General features: G+C 35.0%; 7 protein-coding genes across 7 annotated transcripts; 2 read left to right on the top strand and 5 right to left on the bottom strand.

Annotated features, from left to right (window-relative positions):
* Window positions 1-47: 47 nt before the first annotated feature.
* WICANDRAFT_83501 (uncharacterized protein) lies at window positions 48-1,676 on the bottom strand (the record flags this gene model as incomplete). Its single annotated transcript, XM_019185554.1, has 1 exon — window positions 48-1,676. The coding sequence occupies one exon, from the start codon at window positions 1,674-1,676 to the stop codon at window positions 48-50; it is 1,629 nt and encodes a 542-aa protein (XP_019040544.1).
* A 1,428-nt stretch (window positions 1,677-3,104) lies between these two features.
* Window positions 3,105-6,518, bottom strand: SCP160 (Scp160p; the record flags this gene model as incomplete). Its single annotated transcript, XM_019180804.1, has 1 exon — window positions 3,105-6,518. A coding segment is annotated over one exon (3,414 nt), but the record flags the coding sequence as incomplete, so codon positions are not given.
* An 891-nt stretch (window positions 6,519-7,409) lies between these two features.
* YPT52 (Rab family GTPase YPT52) lies at window positions 7,410-8,066 on the top strand (the record flags this gene model as incomplete). Its single annotated transcript, XM_019181404.1, has 1 exon — window positions 7,410-8,066. The coding sequence occupies one exon, from the start codon at window positions 7,410-7,412 to the stop codon at window positions 8,064-8,066; it is 657 nt and encodes a 218-aa protein (XP_019040542.1).
* Window positions 8,067-8,445: 379 nt separating this feature from the next.
* On the bottom strand, window positions 8,446-9,879 carry MIC60 (Mic60p; the record flags this gene model as incomplete). Its single annotated transcript, XM_019185553.1, has 1 exon — window positions 8,446-9,879. The coding sequence occupies one exon, from the start codon at window positions 9,877-9,879 to the stop codon at window positions 8,446-8,448; it is 1,434 nt and encodes a 477-aa protein (XP_019040541.1).
* A 682-nt stretch (window positions 9,880-10,561) lies between these two features.
* WICANDRAFT_77969 (tetratricopeptide repeat protein) lies at window positions 10,562-11,716 on the top strand (the record flags this gene model as incomplete). Its single annotated transcript, XM_019184643.1, has 1 exon — window positions 10,562-11,716. The coding sequence occupies one exon, from the start codon at window positions 10,562-10,564 to the stop codon at window positions 11,714-11,716; it is 1,155 nt and encodes a 384-aa protein (XP_019040540.1).
* Window positions 11,717-11,734: 18 nt separating this feature from the next.
* WICANDRAFT_29431 (uncharacterized protein) lies at window positions 11,735-13,270 on the bottom strand (the record flags this gene model as incomplete). Its single annotated transcript, XM_019181604.1, has 1 exon — window positions 11,735-13,270. One exon carries the CDS (start codon window positions 13,268-13,270, stop codon window positions 11,735-11,737), a length of 1,536 nt encoding a protein of 511 aa, XP_019040539.1.
* A 122-nt stretch (window positions 13,271-13,392) lies between these two features.
* Window positions 13,393-17,026, bottom strand: WICANDRAFT_52407 (uncharacterized protein; the record flags this gene model as incomplete). Its single annotated transcript, XM_019182687.1, has 2 exons — window positions 13,393-13,982; window positions 16,021-17,026. 2 exons carry the CDS (start codon window positions 17,024-17,026, stop codon window positions 13,468-13,470), a joined length of 1,521 nt encoding a protein of 506 aa, XP_019040538.1. The 3' UTR covers window positions 13,393-13,467.
* Window positions 17,027-17,420: the final 394 nt, after the last annotated feature.

Here is a 17,420-nt window from a genome sequence, read left to right as displayed (position 1 = left end):
AACAAATCGTAAATATCAAATCATAAACTATTGATGTTTTTCTTCTCTTATAAAGTTTCATATATAAGTTCTCTAACTCTGTAATCCTCATTTGCCTCTTCAATCTCTTCCCAATTCCCAATTATATCATCGCTACCACGAACAACAGCAGGTAACAAACGACCTCTACCATAACGACGCCAAACATTTCTGGCCTGTTCATCAGTTCCTAGATCTCTATAAGTGAATGGGATTCTATTACCAGTTAAAATTGTAGCTAGTTTGTTGGTTCTAGTTGGCATATGGAACCCACCCCCTGCTAATGAAGTGTAAATATAAACAGGTTCATTTTTCAAAAGCTCAATAATTTCATCCTTTGTTGGTTCGTGAATCTCTTCAGGCTGTTCAGCTTTTGGTGTTTCTTCAGTTGTTTTAGTAGCTTCTTTATTAACAACATTGATTTCAGAGTCACCTTTATCCTTTGATACAATTTTTGATAGATCTTTAGCAACTGATTCGACCTCCTGTTTGGTTTCAGTAGGTTTAGCTTCTTCGGTATCGATTGTCTTCTCTTTTGAAGCAGCACTTGTTAATGATTCATCACCGTCATCAATGGCATCTTCAAGTTCTTTAATCAATCTTTCAGCTTCACCTGCCGCGTCATCAACTTTCAATGCTGAAACACCTTTGGATAAATTGGCCTCATCATTTTCAGCTTCATCATCAACTTTAACAGGAACATCAGATTCTTCATAATCCGTAGTTGGGGTTATTTTGATTGATTGATTTTCGTCTTCTTCTTCTTCTTCCTTCTTCACAGGAACATGGACCTCGGCTTCCTTTTTACCAGGTTTTGAGTCAGCTTCCTTTGAAATCTGCTCGTCTAATTTCTCTATAGCTTCCTCTTGCTTTTCTTGATCAGGCTGTTCTAATGTTTCTTTAGGCTCAATTGGTTCTTCTTTGGCTTCATCTTCAACTGCATGTTCAGCTTCCTCTTTCACTCCACCTGGAACAACTGTTGATAATGCATCTTTTGGCAAAATTTCAGGTTCAGTTGTGTTGTCATCTTTCCGATCTGTCAATACATCTTCTTCATCTTTTGGGATATCAACATTTTGACCAGTTTCGGTATCCACGGTTTCTTGTTCAGTTGATGCTTTAGTGGTTGATGGAGTTTCCTCTGGTATTTCAACAGCTTTAGATGTTGTAGTTTCAGTAGACTTTTCAACTTTTTCAGTCTTATCCTCAACTGGTTCTTCTGCTTTAGGAATTGACTTCAAAGGTTTTGTGTCTTCTGTCTCTTTCTTTTTGGGATTCTCAACCTCACTCTTAGCGGATTGAGCTTTACCAGTACGACTGGATTCTTCAGCATCCACGGCTGCCTCAGATTCATCTGTGGCCTTTACCTCAGTATCCTTATCATCTTTAACTGAATCTTCCGGTCTAGTCAACTCTTCCTCTTCAAAATCTGCCAACTTTGGAACTTTTTGTGGAATTTCCACATCAGTTCCAGCTTCAGTTGCAACTGTCTCTTTAGGCTCTTTATTGATTTCTTCAACACTTTCAGTTTCATTGTGAACAGGTTTTTGTTTTGATTCTTTTTCCACCTTTTCATCTTCTTCTTCGCTCTCTTCATTCAGAGTTTCATGGTGTAGCCCATCAATATGATCAATAGCATCATCACGAGCAGTATCCATATCAAAACGATGTTCAGGATCATTTAACAAAGCACCTTCATCTAATAATTCTTTGTTTGATACTGGACTTTCTTTTGAAACTCTTGATCTAGATCTTGAAACTGAACGTAGGAATTCTTTGGAAGGTTGGGAAATATTTGCATAGATGTTATCTTCACGATTAGGTCTTCTACCTGGTCTATATTCACTATGAGCACCTTTGTATGAATCACCTCTTGCAAGATGTGGCTTCTCAGGACTAGCATCTGAGGCAAACGATTTTGTTGAACGGATTGCTGATTGAGATCTTGATTGAACCAATGGAGAGTAGACCCCCTCATGAGCACCAGCTGGAACTTGTTGTAATGAATCATTTTCAATAACTGAGTCTGGAATAACACCACTATTTGATCTTCTTCTTGATCTTGATCTTGATGATTCCAAAACTTTTGGTTTAGTCTTTTTGTCACTAATTCTTTTCTGGAAATCAGTAGAAAGTTCAGTCATTGATGCAATTTGTGAATCAATCAAATCTTCCAAAGACATGTCATTTGCACCACTCGTAGCACCAGCATTGTTTTTCAATTCGTAAATGGAATGTTTGCGTTCCGGCTCAACAGATGGTTCTGATGTACTTGAAGGTGAATCTTCTTTAGCCTCCTCAGCTTCTTTTTCCAAATCTTCTAGTTTAACTTCATTAGCGATAGCTGGTGGTTTACGTTCTCTTGAAGCAGTTGATGAAGATTTTGGTAGTTTAATATGAGGCACTTCGTCCTTAACACCAGGGATCGATGTTTGAGAAACACTTGGTCTCAATTTACCAGTGTCATCCAATAAATCATCGTATGCTTGCTCATCGTGAATCAAAGCACCTTCATCGACGAGTTCGTTGACGCTAGTGTAATCATCATGATGAGAAATCCCTTTCTTCTGATTGGACTTTGATGGGGATCTTGAAGAGGATAGTGACAACTCAGCATCTCTTTCTTGATCTTGAACTGATCTGACACTGGCTCCAACCAAGCTCGGCGTACTTTCATTGTTGATGGTATCTGGCATATTGTTCAATGGTATATTCAGGATTATTCAATGGCACCTTCTAGCATTGAATTGCTGACCGATTCCTATGAAACGACTTTTTTGATAAGTTGTTCAAGGCTGCTTTTTGTTTGATAAACTCCAAACGATTTCCCAAACCGGATACTTTCCTGATTCGGATGTTTCATATATTTTTTCCTTTATAACCAAGGTCTACATCAAAAGTTCAAAATCAAAATATTATAATCACTATATATAAGACAAAATGCAGATGAATGACTTTTTTTTTCACTTGGTTTAAACTAATTAAAATAACATTCAACAAACCTCAAGAACTAAATATAAAAAAAGTGGGTAGTAGTACAAAATTCAAGCTTTTGAGCTCTTTTCAATTTCAGCACGTAATAATTTTTCAGCTTTTTCTAAAGCAGCCTTAGTACCTTTCAAATAGATAACATCATTAGCAGTGTCGTCTTTTCTTGGGATATAAATTTGAGCCCCTGATTTCTTTCTAATGTTGTTCAAACGGGAACCTTGAATTCCAACAATTCTACCAAATACTGATGGATCTTTATACCACAAAAACCCTGAGGTGTTATCTTTCTTGAATTGTTCAATTCTTGCTTTGATTAAAGATTCAACTTTAGCAACATCTTCGTCTTCACCTTTAAGTCTCCATGGAATCAAATCTGAATCATCATCTGCACTTGAATCAGCATCTTCAGTGGTAAATTTAAAAGTTTCCTCGTCAGAACCAGATGCAGAGCTTGGTGGAGTTGGAATGTGAGAAGAAGATAACTTGTAAGCACGATTTGATGAATTACCGTGTGTAACTTCAACATTATGATCAGATCTAATCTTTCTAGTGAAAGCACCTCTTTCAGCGACAGCAGCATGTAAGTAAGCTGGAACTTCAACGACAGTCTTCCAGTCATCAGCAGTTAACTCAAGAATTGCGGCTTTAGCTTTTTCAACATTTTCAGGTAAACCAACGATAGTAACTTCACTTGAATCTGAAGCAAATTTTGGAACGTTAATGGAAACCTTATGGCCAGTTTCTAATGTACGACGAACGGTACCACCGGTACCAATGATGAGTCTATGTTTATCTTTTGAAACATCCAATTTTTCAGTAACTGAGTTTTCCTTTTCTTGAACAATTTTTTTAACTTGTTCAATGATTGATTCAACAACTTTCTTTGGACCTGATGAAGTGATGATTTTTGATTCAGAGGATTGATCTGGGATTTGTAATAAACGTCTTTGTTGATCAAGATCAGCACCACCAGCTTTTTCAATGATGGCTGTCTTGGTTGAACCTCTAGCACCCAAGATATCTCTGAAATATTTAGGATCAACTTCTAATTCAACAGTAATGGTATCTTGGAATTCTTTAACAATAGCCAAAATTTTAGTTTCAGCTTCTTTCAAACCTTTTCTTGAACCTGTTAATAAGACAGAACCAAATTCTGATTCTTTATCATCGTTATCTTTAACATCAATTTCAACACCGGCATCAGCAGCAATACCATTCATAGTTTCACCATTCTTACCAATGATTCTTGATAAAGCTTTTGTTGGAACTTGAATCTCTTTGGTGTAACCATTTTCAATGAAATAATCAACCAACTCTTTAACTTCTTCTTCAGCCTTGATGGCACCTCTTGAAGGACCTCTAATAACAACATCATCAACACCTTGAGTGAAGTTGATTCTGACATTATATTTATCTTGCAATCTTTTAACGTATTGACCACCTTGACCAATTATTGAACCGTGGTATTTTTGAGGAACAATAACAGTCTTGGTGACTTCATCAGCCCATCTTTTAGATGATTGTAAGATATCATGTTCAGCTTCTTTAACATTAAATTTATAACCAGTAATAGTTAATGCAGCTTTTTCACCTTGAGGATCTTTTTCAACATCAATGTTGACACCAAATTGATCTCTAAGGGTGTTTAAATGACCACCATTCTTACCAATCAATCTTGGTAAAACATTCTTTGGGACATGAATTTCACTCTTGAAACTGTAAATATCTTTTAAATCTTCAGCATCTTTCAATAAAGCTTGGATTTCTTTTTCAACTTTACCAACATCAGTTTTTGTACCTTGTATATAAACTTTATCTGGAGATGGTAAATCACCATTATAATGCAATTTCAAAACAATAGCACTTGAACCATCGTTAAAAGAGTTTAACAAAGTTTTCAAAGTGGTACCATTTGGACCTTCAATGAATTGTTGTTTATCATTTTCAACATCTAGGACAACTGATTTCAATTCAGATTGAGCTTTTCTTAATTCATCTAATGAATGATCAACAACATCTAATCTAGCATTGATTTCTTCTTGAGATGGAGCAAATTCATCATCTTCATTATCTAAGGCAACCAAAATGATTTCATTAGTTTTGTTTTCAGCCAAGAATGATAGTGGAACAACATGGACGTTTTGAGATTTAGATGAGGATTCAGTTATTGAAGCAACTCTTTTAGCGAAAAATGGAACAACATCATTAACAAAACGGATACGTGTTGGAGCTAAACCATTAACTAATTCCACAATTTTCTTTCTTGAATCTTTAATGGATTGAGTAGAAGTCTTTGGAGCACTTATATCAATACTAACGTTTTTCAAATTTCTTGAAACTAATTTATCAAATGGTGGAGCTGAAGTAATTGTGTTGAATTCTTCACCAATCTTGTTTAATAAGCCAGCATGACTGAAATAAGCAGCTAAAGCACGAGCGTGATCAACATTACCACCATGGGCTCTTGAAATATCTAAAGAATCAATAATGAATTGAGAAGTTGTATTTCTAGCATGTTGAATAGCAGCATTGATATCTGATGGCAAACCAACAAATGAAACTAATTCTTCATCATCAATTTCACCTTTTGGAATTTCAATGACAACATTAAATTGTTTATAAATTTCATCAGGTTTAATGAATTGATGAACTTTCTTTGGGATTGATTTGGTTTCAGTTTTGATTTTAATTTTCAAATCATTTAATTGAGAAACAATTTCATTCTTTTTGATCAATACATCATCTCTTAAACCTTGAATTGAAATTGAACCATTTTTGTTTGGACCTGAAACTTTCAAGTTTTCTTCATTAATATCAAAAGGTTTAACGAATTTAATCAATTCATCTGGAACTTGAACCCTTGTTGACAAATGTTTAGTCTCTTCATCAACAATGGCCAAGATCAATTTTCTAGCATCAGTAACACCATCAATATCACCATCAATGGTGACTTCAATTTCATCATCTTCATCAGATTGACTTGATTGAGGACCTGGAGTAACATTTCTTTCAATATTGATTCTTGTACCAGTAGATTCAATGATTGGTCTTAGGTTTTTACCACCTGAACCAATAACGGCAGCTCTAGTTCTTGATGGGATTTTGAAACGATCTTGAACAGGTTTGGTTAAACGACGGACTAATTCTTTTCTAACTTGGGCAACATTCTTGATGGAACCAGAAACAACAAATGTTCTATCTTTATTGATAGTGGAGACAGTAGATTCTAATGAAACATCATAAGTTTTCTTCAATTCACTAATAATTTTACGGAATTCAACTGTTGAAACGTTTAAACTAACGTTATTTTTGATGTTGAAAGCTTCTTGAACAGATTTTTGAACACGGGAAGAACTAGATCTTGAAAATACTTTATCAGAAGAAGAGGCAGAAGATGGAGTTTTCATAGATGGACCCCAGATCACATTTGAACCTGAAGCTGAACCTGCAGATCCACCCAAAGCTGGGAAGGCAGATTCATCATTAATTGAAGGAGGAGGTGCAGCAACAACAGGTTTCACTTCTTCTGTAGTTGAAACATCATTAGATTCTTCATTATCAGAAACATTACCGTTTAATTCTTGAGAATCAACAGTTGGTTCATGTTCAGTAGTGGCAGACATTTTTTTTTTCAGCAGTAAAAGATGTGGGAAAACGACGACGGAGGTTCAAAGACAGTGGCAAAGAAAACAACAGAAAACAACCGATTTTAAGGGTTAATGAGTTTCAATTGAAGTTCTTGGAGGAGGCAAAGCAATTAAAAACTGGAAAGAAAAGACTTTATTGTTTTCTTTGAAGCTAAGAATCCATTGTTAGTATGTTTGGGATCAATTTCAAAACGTTGATACTCACATTTCAAAAATATGATATTCCAGCAAAAGGCAAAGCGAGGAATCAAGGAGTAGGGTACGTTGAGCTCTTGGGGATGTGGATACTCAAGCGGGTTCTGCAGGGATTGGGGCAGTTGGGAGTGGGTTTGTGTGGATTAGACTTGTGTGGTGATGATGATGATCTGTTCAAAGCGTTTGTTGATGTTGGAATTTTCAACTTCGAGGAAAAAAAACACACTAGCCACACTCGTCAATTCTGTGGCTAGTGCATTGAAGGTAGATGTGGCTAGTGAGCAACATAAAGTATGGAAATAAACATCCAGAAAAAAAAATATATGCCATAATAAAGTGTTTAAAATTGATTTAACCTACTTTTAGGACCTTTAATCTACTAATTAATCCACTAATCCCAAATACCCACACTTTTCATCTCATTCACGCGATTCTAAACAATTCGCGAACTGATTATTTGGCCCCTTTTAGAAAAAAAAGCACAACTTGTCATAAATTCACAAATCAATTGAAACTTATCAAATACAAATAGAAACAGTTTTCATCGCTTTAAACATCATGTCAAAATCACAACAATCATCTACAACAAATTCTGCTAGTGCTGGTAGTGCTGGTGAACCTCGTTTTGCTCAATTTAAACTAGTGTTATTAGGTGAATCCGCCGTTGGTAAATCTTCAATAGTTCATAGATTTGTTAAAGATTCATTTGATGATTTTAGAGAATCTACAATTGGTGCTGCCTTCCTTACACAAACTATTCAACTAGATGAATCCACTACAGTAAAGTTTGAAATATGGGATACTGCTGGTCAAGAACGTTATAAATCTTTAGCTCCAATGTATTATAGAAATGCAAATGCTGCTATTGTGGTTTACGATATTACTCAGGAATCTTCATTAGAAAGAGCAAAGTCTTGGATCAAAGAACTACAAAGACAAGCTAATTCAGATATTGTTATTGCTTTAGCTGGTAATAAATTGGATTTAGAAAATGAAAGACAAGTTTCAAAAGATATAGCTCAAGCATTTGCTAATGAAGAAAACCTATTATTTTTTGAAGTTAGTGCTAAATCTGGTGAATGTATTAAAGAAATTTTCACTAAAATAGCAGAGAAATTACCATTAGAATCACAATTGAAACCAAATAGATTACAAACTAGAGGCGTTGATTTACAAAGACCGAGTACAAATAATCAAAGAAGTTGTTGTTCATAAAAGAACACGGGTTCTTTACTAGCATATCTACAAATATCTGTGATTCTTAGCTCTGTGTGAATCATCTAAACATTAATAGTACTAGGAGGGTTAATAATCATTATATATTTGTGGATTCTCATTAATGTTACATGTCCTTTTGCAAATTATCTTTGTCTTGTGTTTTTTTTTATGGGCTTAATTTTCTATCGTCTCTTATCGGTGTTTTCAGTTTGTTGACTCTTTTTTATGAATCTTTTTGATCCAACTATATTCTCCTACAATATACAATAAATTAAATGTTTCACAAAATGCTGTAAGATTCTTTTTATGATCTGTATAACTTATAAATATAATATAATCTTCTTTTGAATATAAAACACACTTTTCAATAATATGATTAAAACAAAGTTCTACTTTCCAAATCAATCAAATTAACTAAAAATTCAACTTCCAATCTTCTTCTACCTTCAACTAACCAATCATTTGCCAATTTTCTATTCCAACCTTTCAAATTAGCAATTTCTTCAACCGCATTATCCAATTGATTAGAAACTAAATAGTTATCAACTCTGGCAATAACACTTTCGATATCTTTACCATCAACATGACCTTCTTTACTTAATAAAAATTTAGAAAATAAAATTGAAGATAAATGACCTAATAACCCTGCATTTGGTGGTAATAATGCAGCTGATCTTAGCTCTGGGACTAATAAATGGAATCTTGTTATTAATTGAGAGTTTGTTAATAATCCATTCTTGATGATTTCTTGATCAATTGAATTAATAGCTGTAGAGATAACTTGATTTTTAGATTCAATTGCTAATTTGTTTAATTCTGCAATTTCTAAAGTTAAATTTTCATTTGAATTTGAAGTCAATTTTGCCTTTAATTTGTTCAAATTTAATTGTAATCTTGATTTTAATTCAGAATTATTTAAATGTTCATCAATTGTTAAAACCAAGTTTTGTAAAGTGGTTAATTTTGAATTTAATTCATCAAATTTGGCATATTTCCCTTCACGCTCTTTTGAAATAGTATCTTCAATTAAATTTGTAAATTCATTAATAGTATTAATTTGATTTTGTTTGATAATGTTTTCAGCTTGTTTAGAAATAACTTCTTTTGCCTTGGAAACTTCATCATTTAATTTAGATTCATGAGTTTTTTCAATTCTAGCAACAATGTTATTAAATTCATTAGTAAAAGAGTTTAAAACTTCATTTTCCTTAACGGAAATAGCTTCTTGAATTTGTTTGGACACTTGTGAATCTTTAGCATCTTGTAACACAACTAAATTTTCATCTAAATCTTTAATTAATCCAACAATCTTATCAAAATGTTCATCTTTGGATAATTGATCCTTATTGATTAGTAAAATTATTCTATTAACTTCACCAATAACTTTTTGTAAATTTGAATCTTTTGCCTTCAACTCTATTGGAGATAACTCAATTTTTGGTCTTGGTGCACCATCATGAATTGTACTAGTGGTGGATTTTGGATCTGAAGAAGTTGTAGCATTCTTTGGTGCAATGGCTTCTTTTTCTTTAAGACTTTCAATTTTTTGAGAAATAATACCTGATTTAGGGATATCTAAAGTTTTTTCCCATTCACCAAATTTTTCTTTAAAATTTTGAATATTATAATCTTTTTTAGTAGTTTGGAATGATTGAATATAATCAACAATATCTTCAGCTAATGGAACATTATCAGTAAATAATTCATTAAAAGCATCATTTTTACAAGATAATGCAACACCACCACCATAAAGAACTGTAGTTGCCAATGTCAAATTAAGAACGGTTTTACCAACTGTGGAACGAAACATCTTGACTTGGTAAATTGAGGAGAAAACGATGGATTGAACCTCAAAAGAAGAAACAAAGTTCGGTTCTTTGTATACCTTTGTCGGTTTCAAATGTTGTTGTTGATGTCAATTTTGTTTTTTTCCACCAGATCCAATCACTGAATTTTAGTTTTTTCTTCGGGAGGTTGACTTCCAAATTAGGTAATAAAAGTGTTTAGTGGCACGCGAGATGTGGCAGAAACAATGAAATTAAATAAACTTAGCAAAGTTAGTATATTGAGTAATTTTATTTTGAAAGTGACAATTTGTGGCTAGTAATTTGCCTGGAAATTGGTCATTTGTGTATGTTTCAATTCTTTGATCTGAGTTTACAGGGTCCAATAGTAACAATTTTGAGTCAAAACACCTTAAAACATCTCCAATTTTGATCCATGAGAAAAGCACTTTTTTACACAAACCATATCGATCAGCTCTCAGAAAATATACTGAGCAGCTCTATACCAACAAAAGCCTCTTCAATCCTCATTCAAATTCAAAAAATAGTTTCCACGATATTTTTCAGTGTTGCCCCGTCACCAAATCCATCACAAAGTTGTCGTTTCAAATTGAAAGTACCAAGATTTAAACCCAGGAAACTCTTCAATTAAACCACCAAGAACCTCTTGAAAAGCTTCAATTAAGTGGTGAATAATACTATTGAACAATGTCTTTAGATCAAGCAGTTTACCAAGCAGAACAACTAATCAGTTCCGGAAACCATAACGAAGCAATCAACTTGTTGAATCAAGCTCTAGGTTCAGGTTCCTCACCAAGTGCTTTGATCACTCGTGCTGTTGCTCATATTGGTAATAATGATCATGAAAGAGCCATTGAGGATTTAAAAGAAGCATCTAATCAAAATCCTTCACATGAAGAAAGATCCAAAATCGATGAATTGATTGAATACATCTCAAAACATGTTGTTAATAATCTAGATCAAGGTTCAACAGGTGGTGGTACTAGAGATTTTGGTGGTAGTGGTGAAACAGGTTCAAGAGATTTACAAGGTGCATTATTAAATGGATTAATGACTGGAGGATCAAGTGGTGGATCAAGCCAGTTCTCCAAATTGGCAATGTTAGCTACTGTATTTGGTGCTTCCAAAACAGGTGGTGGTGGGTTTAATGCATCATCATTAGCTGGATTATTATCAGGTGGGAGTGGTTCCCAACAGCAAAGTAGTGGTGGTGGTCTAAGCTCAATCTTATCACAATTTGGAGGTAAACCTCAACAACAGCAACAACAACAATCATCATCAGGTCTTGGTGGGTTATTATCAAGTTTATCAGGTGGCGGTAATAAACCAAACAACAATCAATATAATGACCAATATGGTGGCAGTAATCAATATGGTGGTGGTCAACACGGTGGGAATAATCAATATGGTGGACAACAACAATCAAGTGGAGGTGGTCTTTCAGGTTTGTTGAATCAATTTTCAGGTTCAGGAAACTCAGGTCATGGTGGATATGGTGGTCAAAATCAAGGTGGCTACGGAGGTCAAAGTCCAGGTGGTTATGGTGGTCAAAGTCAAGGTGGTTATGGTGGCCAAAGTCAAGGTGGCTCCGGATTATCAGGTATAATCAATCAATTTGCTGGTGGTAGCTCACAATCACAAGGTGGCCAATCACAAGGTGGCTCTGGTCTTTCAGGTATTTTAAACCAATTCACTGGGGGTAGTAGTGGTAATCATGGTGGAAACCAAGGTGGTTATGGTGGAAGTAATCATGGAGGTAATCAAGGTGGTTATGGTGGAAGTCAAGGTGGTTATGGAGGTAACAACTACGGAAATCAAGGTGGTTACGGTGGTAGATATTGAGTAATGTATTGTTTAGATTTATCTTGAAACTTCTGTAAAGCTGTAGTATACATCCTTCTTCTTTTCTTTGAACTCATTAAACAAGCTTTCAAAAGTTTCTAGAGCCCTTTCATAAATTTTTATATCATCAAGATCGTGACCAATTGGATCAGGCCTTCCCTTTGGATAGAATTGTTTCATCTCGTCAAAAAACTTTTCTTTTATCCTATAGATATCATCTTTATGGAACAAAGAATCACCTGCTTCTTCAACTCTGGCTTGTTCCCAAGCATACTGCTCCTCAACTGGTGGTAGTTTTGAAGCACCACTCCAAACACCAGCAATGGCTGCTGATTCAGCTTCAGCAGCTTTGAAAATGGAAGCAATAACTAACCTTCCAACAAAAGCAACAGAAGGATCTTTAATATTAAACGTATGTTGATAAATATTTTTCACCCTAGAGTTTGAACTTGGACAATCATTATCCACTGGTGTAGAAAATTCCAATGTATTATCATCAAATACCAAGGACTTAACATGATATCCTGTACATAAAATAACATTATCAACATCACTAAGTACTTCCCCGTCTTCTAGAAGAATCTGTTTGGTATCAGGCAAAAACTCTTTGATCTTGGAGACATTTTGGAATGATTTTATAGAACGAGCCATATAAGGCAAGTATGGTTCGTTTTTCAAATTTCGACTGATTATAGTTTCTTTAGCAATTGGTGAGATATATTGGCCAATATCAATCGCAGAAATATTTGAACCAACAATAACAACCTTTTTATCTTGAAAAGTTTTGGGATCTCTATATGCCTTGGAATGCATTACTGACCCTGGATATTTAGCCACATATTCACTCAATCCTTTATAGAATGGGATAAATGGTACTGAAAATAGACCCTGTGCCACAATAACACCATCAAATGATTCTTGATACCAAAAATCCTGAGTCTCATTATAGGCTCTTAGAGTAAGAACCCATTTATCACCAACTTTCGTAGCATCGACAACTTCAGTATTGAACCTAATGTAATCTTTCAGCTTATTTTCATTTGAAAAATCTTGTAGCCTTTGGAATAATGATTGATGGGGAACAAATGGATCGAGATCCTTATGAGCATCTTTGTAAGTTTTGGTTGTTGAATATTGTAAATACGACTCAGGTGTATTTGTGTATAATCGTGGATAAATTGCACTTCTTTTCCACTGTAAATAAGTTAAATCTTTTGATTTAATGATTGGGCTATCAACGCTTGTATTTTCAAGCTCTTGAACGGTTGGCTGATGTTTGTTTTTTGGTCGTATAACTTTAATATCGTTATACTTTCCCGTGTCCAAGATCTCCTGAGGTGGCATTGGAGGATCTGATTCATAGTTTTCCACATTCCATGTACCACCAACATCAGGTTTCTGCTCAAACCCAACGATTTTAGTGAAGGCTGGAGTTTCAGCTTTACCTTTTCCTATTGTCGTATTGCCAGCTTGATCCGTATGAAGAAGTTCATAAACAGCAGCTAGACCTGATAACCCACCAGCTCCAATGACAGCGACTTCTTTTATGCTCATTTATCCCTGACCCTTACTGAAGCATGCTTGGAAGTCAGAATTCAACAGCTCTCGACTTTATATACGTTTTCAAGAATTGAGGTACCAATTTTTCTTTTTTGTTTATGGTTCAATTTTTACATGGCGGACATTGATCTACAGAAAACGGCAAAATGCGCATTTACACCAAAAAATCACATTCATTTAACCGGAAGAGCTTATAATTCTGAAATTAAATACTTTTTCTGTTCTTCCTTCACTTCTCCCAACTGTTTTTCGAATTTCTCTTTGCTGACACCGGATTTCCATCTTAATGGGTAAGCATAATGGTCTTCTGGAACAAAAGTATGACCTTTTTGTCTATAAACTTGTTCTCTATAAGTACCACCATCAACAGCATACTCTTTTTGAGCTAAACCTCTCTCTTGCAATTCAGGTATCAAGATATCAACAATATTTTCAAAGTTCTCTGGGAAAACAATATTTGTGAAGTTGAACCCATCAATCCCAGATTTTTCAACATAGTCTTCGATCTTGTCTGCAACTTCTTGAGCAGTACCAATGAATAATGTATTGTGGTTATGATAATGATCAACAATAAAACGCTTGGTGATGATTTCACCTGGGAATTGTTTACCATAGTTAATAGCAAAACCTTTAGCTGCTGGATCGTCGACTTTACTCAAATCTTCATCCTTTCCGAATTTTGATAAATCTAAACCACCACCACCAACTTGTGTGTAGATACCTTCTTCATCTTTATACTTATCTAATTCTTTCCACTTAGCAATAGCTTCTTCGTGAGTATGGCCTAAGATTGCAGAAGCTTGTGTAACAAATTTGATATGGTCAGGATCTCTTCCAAATTTCTCTTGAGCCAATTTTTTGGTAAAATCAATTTTTTCCTTAATGGATTCTGGAGTTGGACCACCCAAAAAGATCAATTCAGCATGTTTAGCACCTAATAGTTGACCTTTTGGAGATGAACCAGCTTGAATGATTAATGGAATTCTTTGTGGTGAAGGTTCAGTAATTTGAGGACCTGGGACTCTATAAAATTTACCATCAAAATTAATTTCTCTAATGGCATCTGGATTAGAGAAAATACCTGCCTCTTTGTCATAAACAACACCATCGTCTCTCCATGAAGATAACAAAAGTTCATAGAAAACTTGTAAATATTCATCAGCCTTTTCATATCTCAATTCCTTTTCCGGTAATTCATTGTTGTCTGCTAATTGTCTACCAGCTGAAGGTAAAAATGAAGTAACCACGTTCCACCCCATTCTACCACCGGTGATGTGATCCAAAGAAGCATATCTTCTAGCAAAATGATATGGATGTTCACTTAAAGTGGAACAAGTAATACCAAAAGAAACATTCTTTGTTGTAATAGCCAAGGCAGAGATATAAGCAGTTGGATCATTCTTTGGAAAATTGTTACCAGATCTAGCAGCTTCTTCATAGTTGAAAGCACCACCCAAGCCTTGAGACTTGTAGCCACCGTAAATAGCCAATGAATCACCAAAAAAGATACCATGTAGTTTACCTCTTTCAGCTAATTGGGCAATTTTAACCCAGTATTCAGGCTTAACATAATCTCTCGATGTATCTCTTGGGTTTCTCCATTGACCTGGCGCATGTAAGACAGGTGTTAGGGCTTCAAAAAAGTTGATGATTAATGGTTCTGTTCTTTTAGTCTTCTTTGACTTCTTCAATTGAGGTTCAGTCATGGTGAATATGGTTTATTCAAAAGTTGATCTTGATGTGAAAAATCAGCGGGACCTCAACGATTTTATACTCCAAGTAATATTTCAATTATAAATCAATACCCAACGTCCAATGCCCATCTTGGATACTTTAATCACTAAATGATCTGATTAAATCGTTGTTTGGCTCGAAAATTGTGACATTTCGAAAGTATGGCTTTCCCATAGAATTTGGCTGTACTGTGGCTTCGGAATTGAGACCTAACTTGATTAAGTTCTGATACCACCTCAACAAATTTGGACGACAAGAGATTGGCAATTAAAAGCGATGGTGATTCTGAGAAATATCTATTGGTTTATTGATTGAGTGTGAGCCTTCATAATTCATGAATATCAGTTCACTTAAAGGCGACAGTTTAAAAGAGGAAAGGCTGGACAAAAAAAAATATGAAAGCTGTCAAATACATACGTGAGAATAACACTAGCCAAATTCCAAAATACTACGGTTTCAAAACTTGATATATTGATGTTAACTTTTATTCTTTTGATTCCTTCAATCTGCAGTAATAACAAGCTTTTTCTGTGCTTCTTTAACTTTTTCCAACTGTTCTTCAAACTTTTCCTTTGAGACACCAGCCTTCCATCTCAATGGGTAAGCATAATGGTCTTCTGGAACAAAAGTATGACCTTTTTGTCTATAAACTTGTTCTCTGTAAGTACCACCATCAACAGCATATTCTTTTTGAGCTAACCCTCTTTCTTGGAGTTCTGGAATCAACAAGTTGACTATATTTTCAAATGTTTCAGGGAACAATAAGTTGGTGAAATTTAACCCATCAACAGTTGATCTTTCAACGAAATCTTCAATTTTATCAGCAATCTCTTTTGCTGTGCCAATAATCACACTATTATACTCATAGTAATGATCAGCAATGAAAGGTTTTGTAATAGTTGCATTTGGGAAACTTTTTTGAAAACCACTAGCGTACGCTTTAGCAGCAGGATCATCAACTTTCGTTAAGTCTTCATCATCTCCAAATTTTGATAAATCTAAACCACCACCACCAATTTGAGTGAATACACCATCCGGATCGTTATATTTAAGCATTTGCTCATATTTGGCAACCGCTTCTTCGTGGGTTGTGCCAATGACAACGGCAATTCTAGTCAAAAACTTTAGGTGACTTGGATCTCTACCAAATTTTTCTTTAGCCAACTTTTTAGTCTCTTCAATCTTTTCTCTAACAATTTCAGGTGATCTAGCACCAACATAGATAAGTTCACCATGTTTAGCTCCCAATAACAAACCCTTTGGCGATGCACCGGCTTGAATTATGACAGGGATCCTTTGTGGAGAAGGCTCGGTTATTTGAGGACCTGGAACCTTGTAGTAGTTACCATCAAAATTGATCTCTCTAATGGCATCTGGATCTGAAAAGACCCCGGCTTCTTTATCATAAACCAATCCATCATCTCTCCAGGAAGATAACAATAACTCATAAAAGACTTGTAAGTACTCATCAGCTTTAGCATATCTCAATTCTTTTTGAGGTAGCTCATTATTATCAGTTAACTGTCTACCAGCTGAAGGTAAAAATGAAGTAACAACGTTCCAACCCATTCTACCTCCTGTGATATGGTCCAGTGTAGCATATCTTCTAGCAAAATGATAAGGATGCTCACTCAGAGTGGAGCAAGTGATACCAAATGAAATATTTCTAGTACTAATGGCTAACGCTGAAATATAAGCAGTTGGATCATTCTTTGGAAAATTGTTTCCTGATTTTGCAGCTTCTTCAAAATTGAATGGGCCTCCCAAACCCTGTGATTTGTAGCCACCATAAACAGCTAGTGAATCACCAAAGAATATGCCATGAAATTTACCCTTTTCAGCTAATTGGGCAACCTTGATCCAAAACTCAGGTTTGTAATAATCTCTTGAAGTATCTTTTGGATTTCTCCATTGACCTGGTGCGTGTAAAACTGGTGTCAACGCCTCAAAAAAGTTGATGATCAATGGTTCTGTTCTTTTGGTTTTCTTTAACCTTTTTGCTTCAGGTTCTGCCATACTATTAATTACCTTTTGAGGGTTTAGATTGAAGCTGATTGCACCCCAGGAAAATCAAATGATTTTTATACTTTTAAAATTCTTGATCTAGCAGCTAGCATTTCCCAGTAATTCATCCATTGGCTGACTTCAAGATGCTCGATAGGAACTTTTGCAAACATATGGCTTGAACATTAGGAATATTCCTTAATTTATATACTGTGGCTTTCGGAGAAATCTCCAATTTGGGTATGTTACGCCCGAGCTCATACATCAAGCACTCTTTAGTTTTAACACCTACAAGTTACAACGTTACAACGTCACAACCTAGTAGCCCTTCAAGTTTGGAAAAGCTCTTTAGGTTGTAGATTACATAGGAAGTTTTTATGAGACTTCTCTCCAAAGAATTGATCAA

The sequence above is a fragment of the Wickerhamomyces anomalus genome, assembly GCF_001661255.1.
Source record: "Wickerhamomyces anomalus NRRL Y-366-8 unplaced genomic scaffold WICANscaffold_2, whole genome shotgun sequence".
Taxonomy (NCBI): domain Eukaryota; kingdom Fungi; phylum Ascomycota; class Saccharomycetes; order Phaffomycetales; family Wickerhamomycetaceae; genus Hansenula; species Hansenula anomala.
This window is presented reverse-complemented; position numbering and strand designations above follow the sequence as displayed.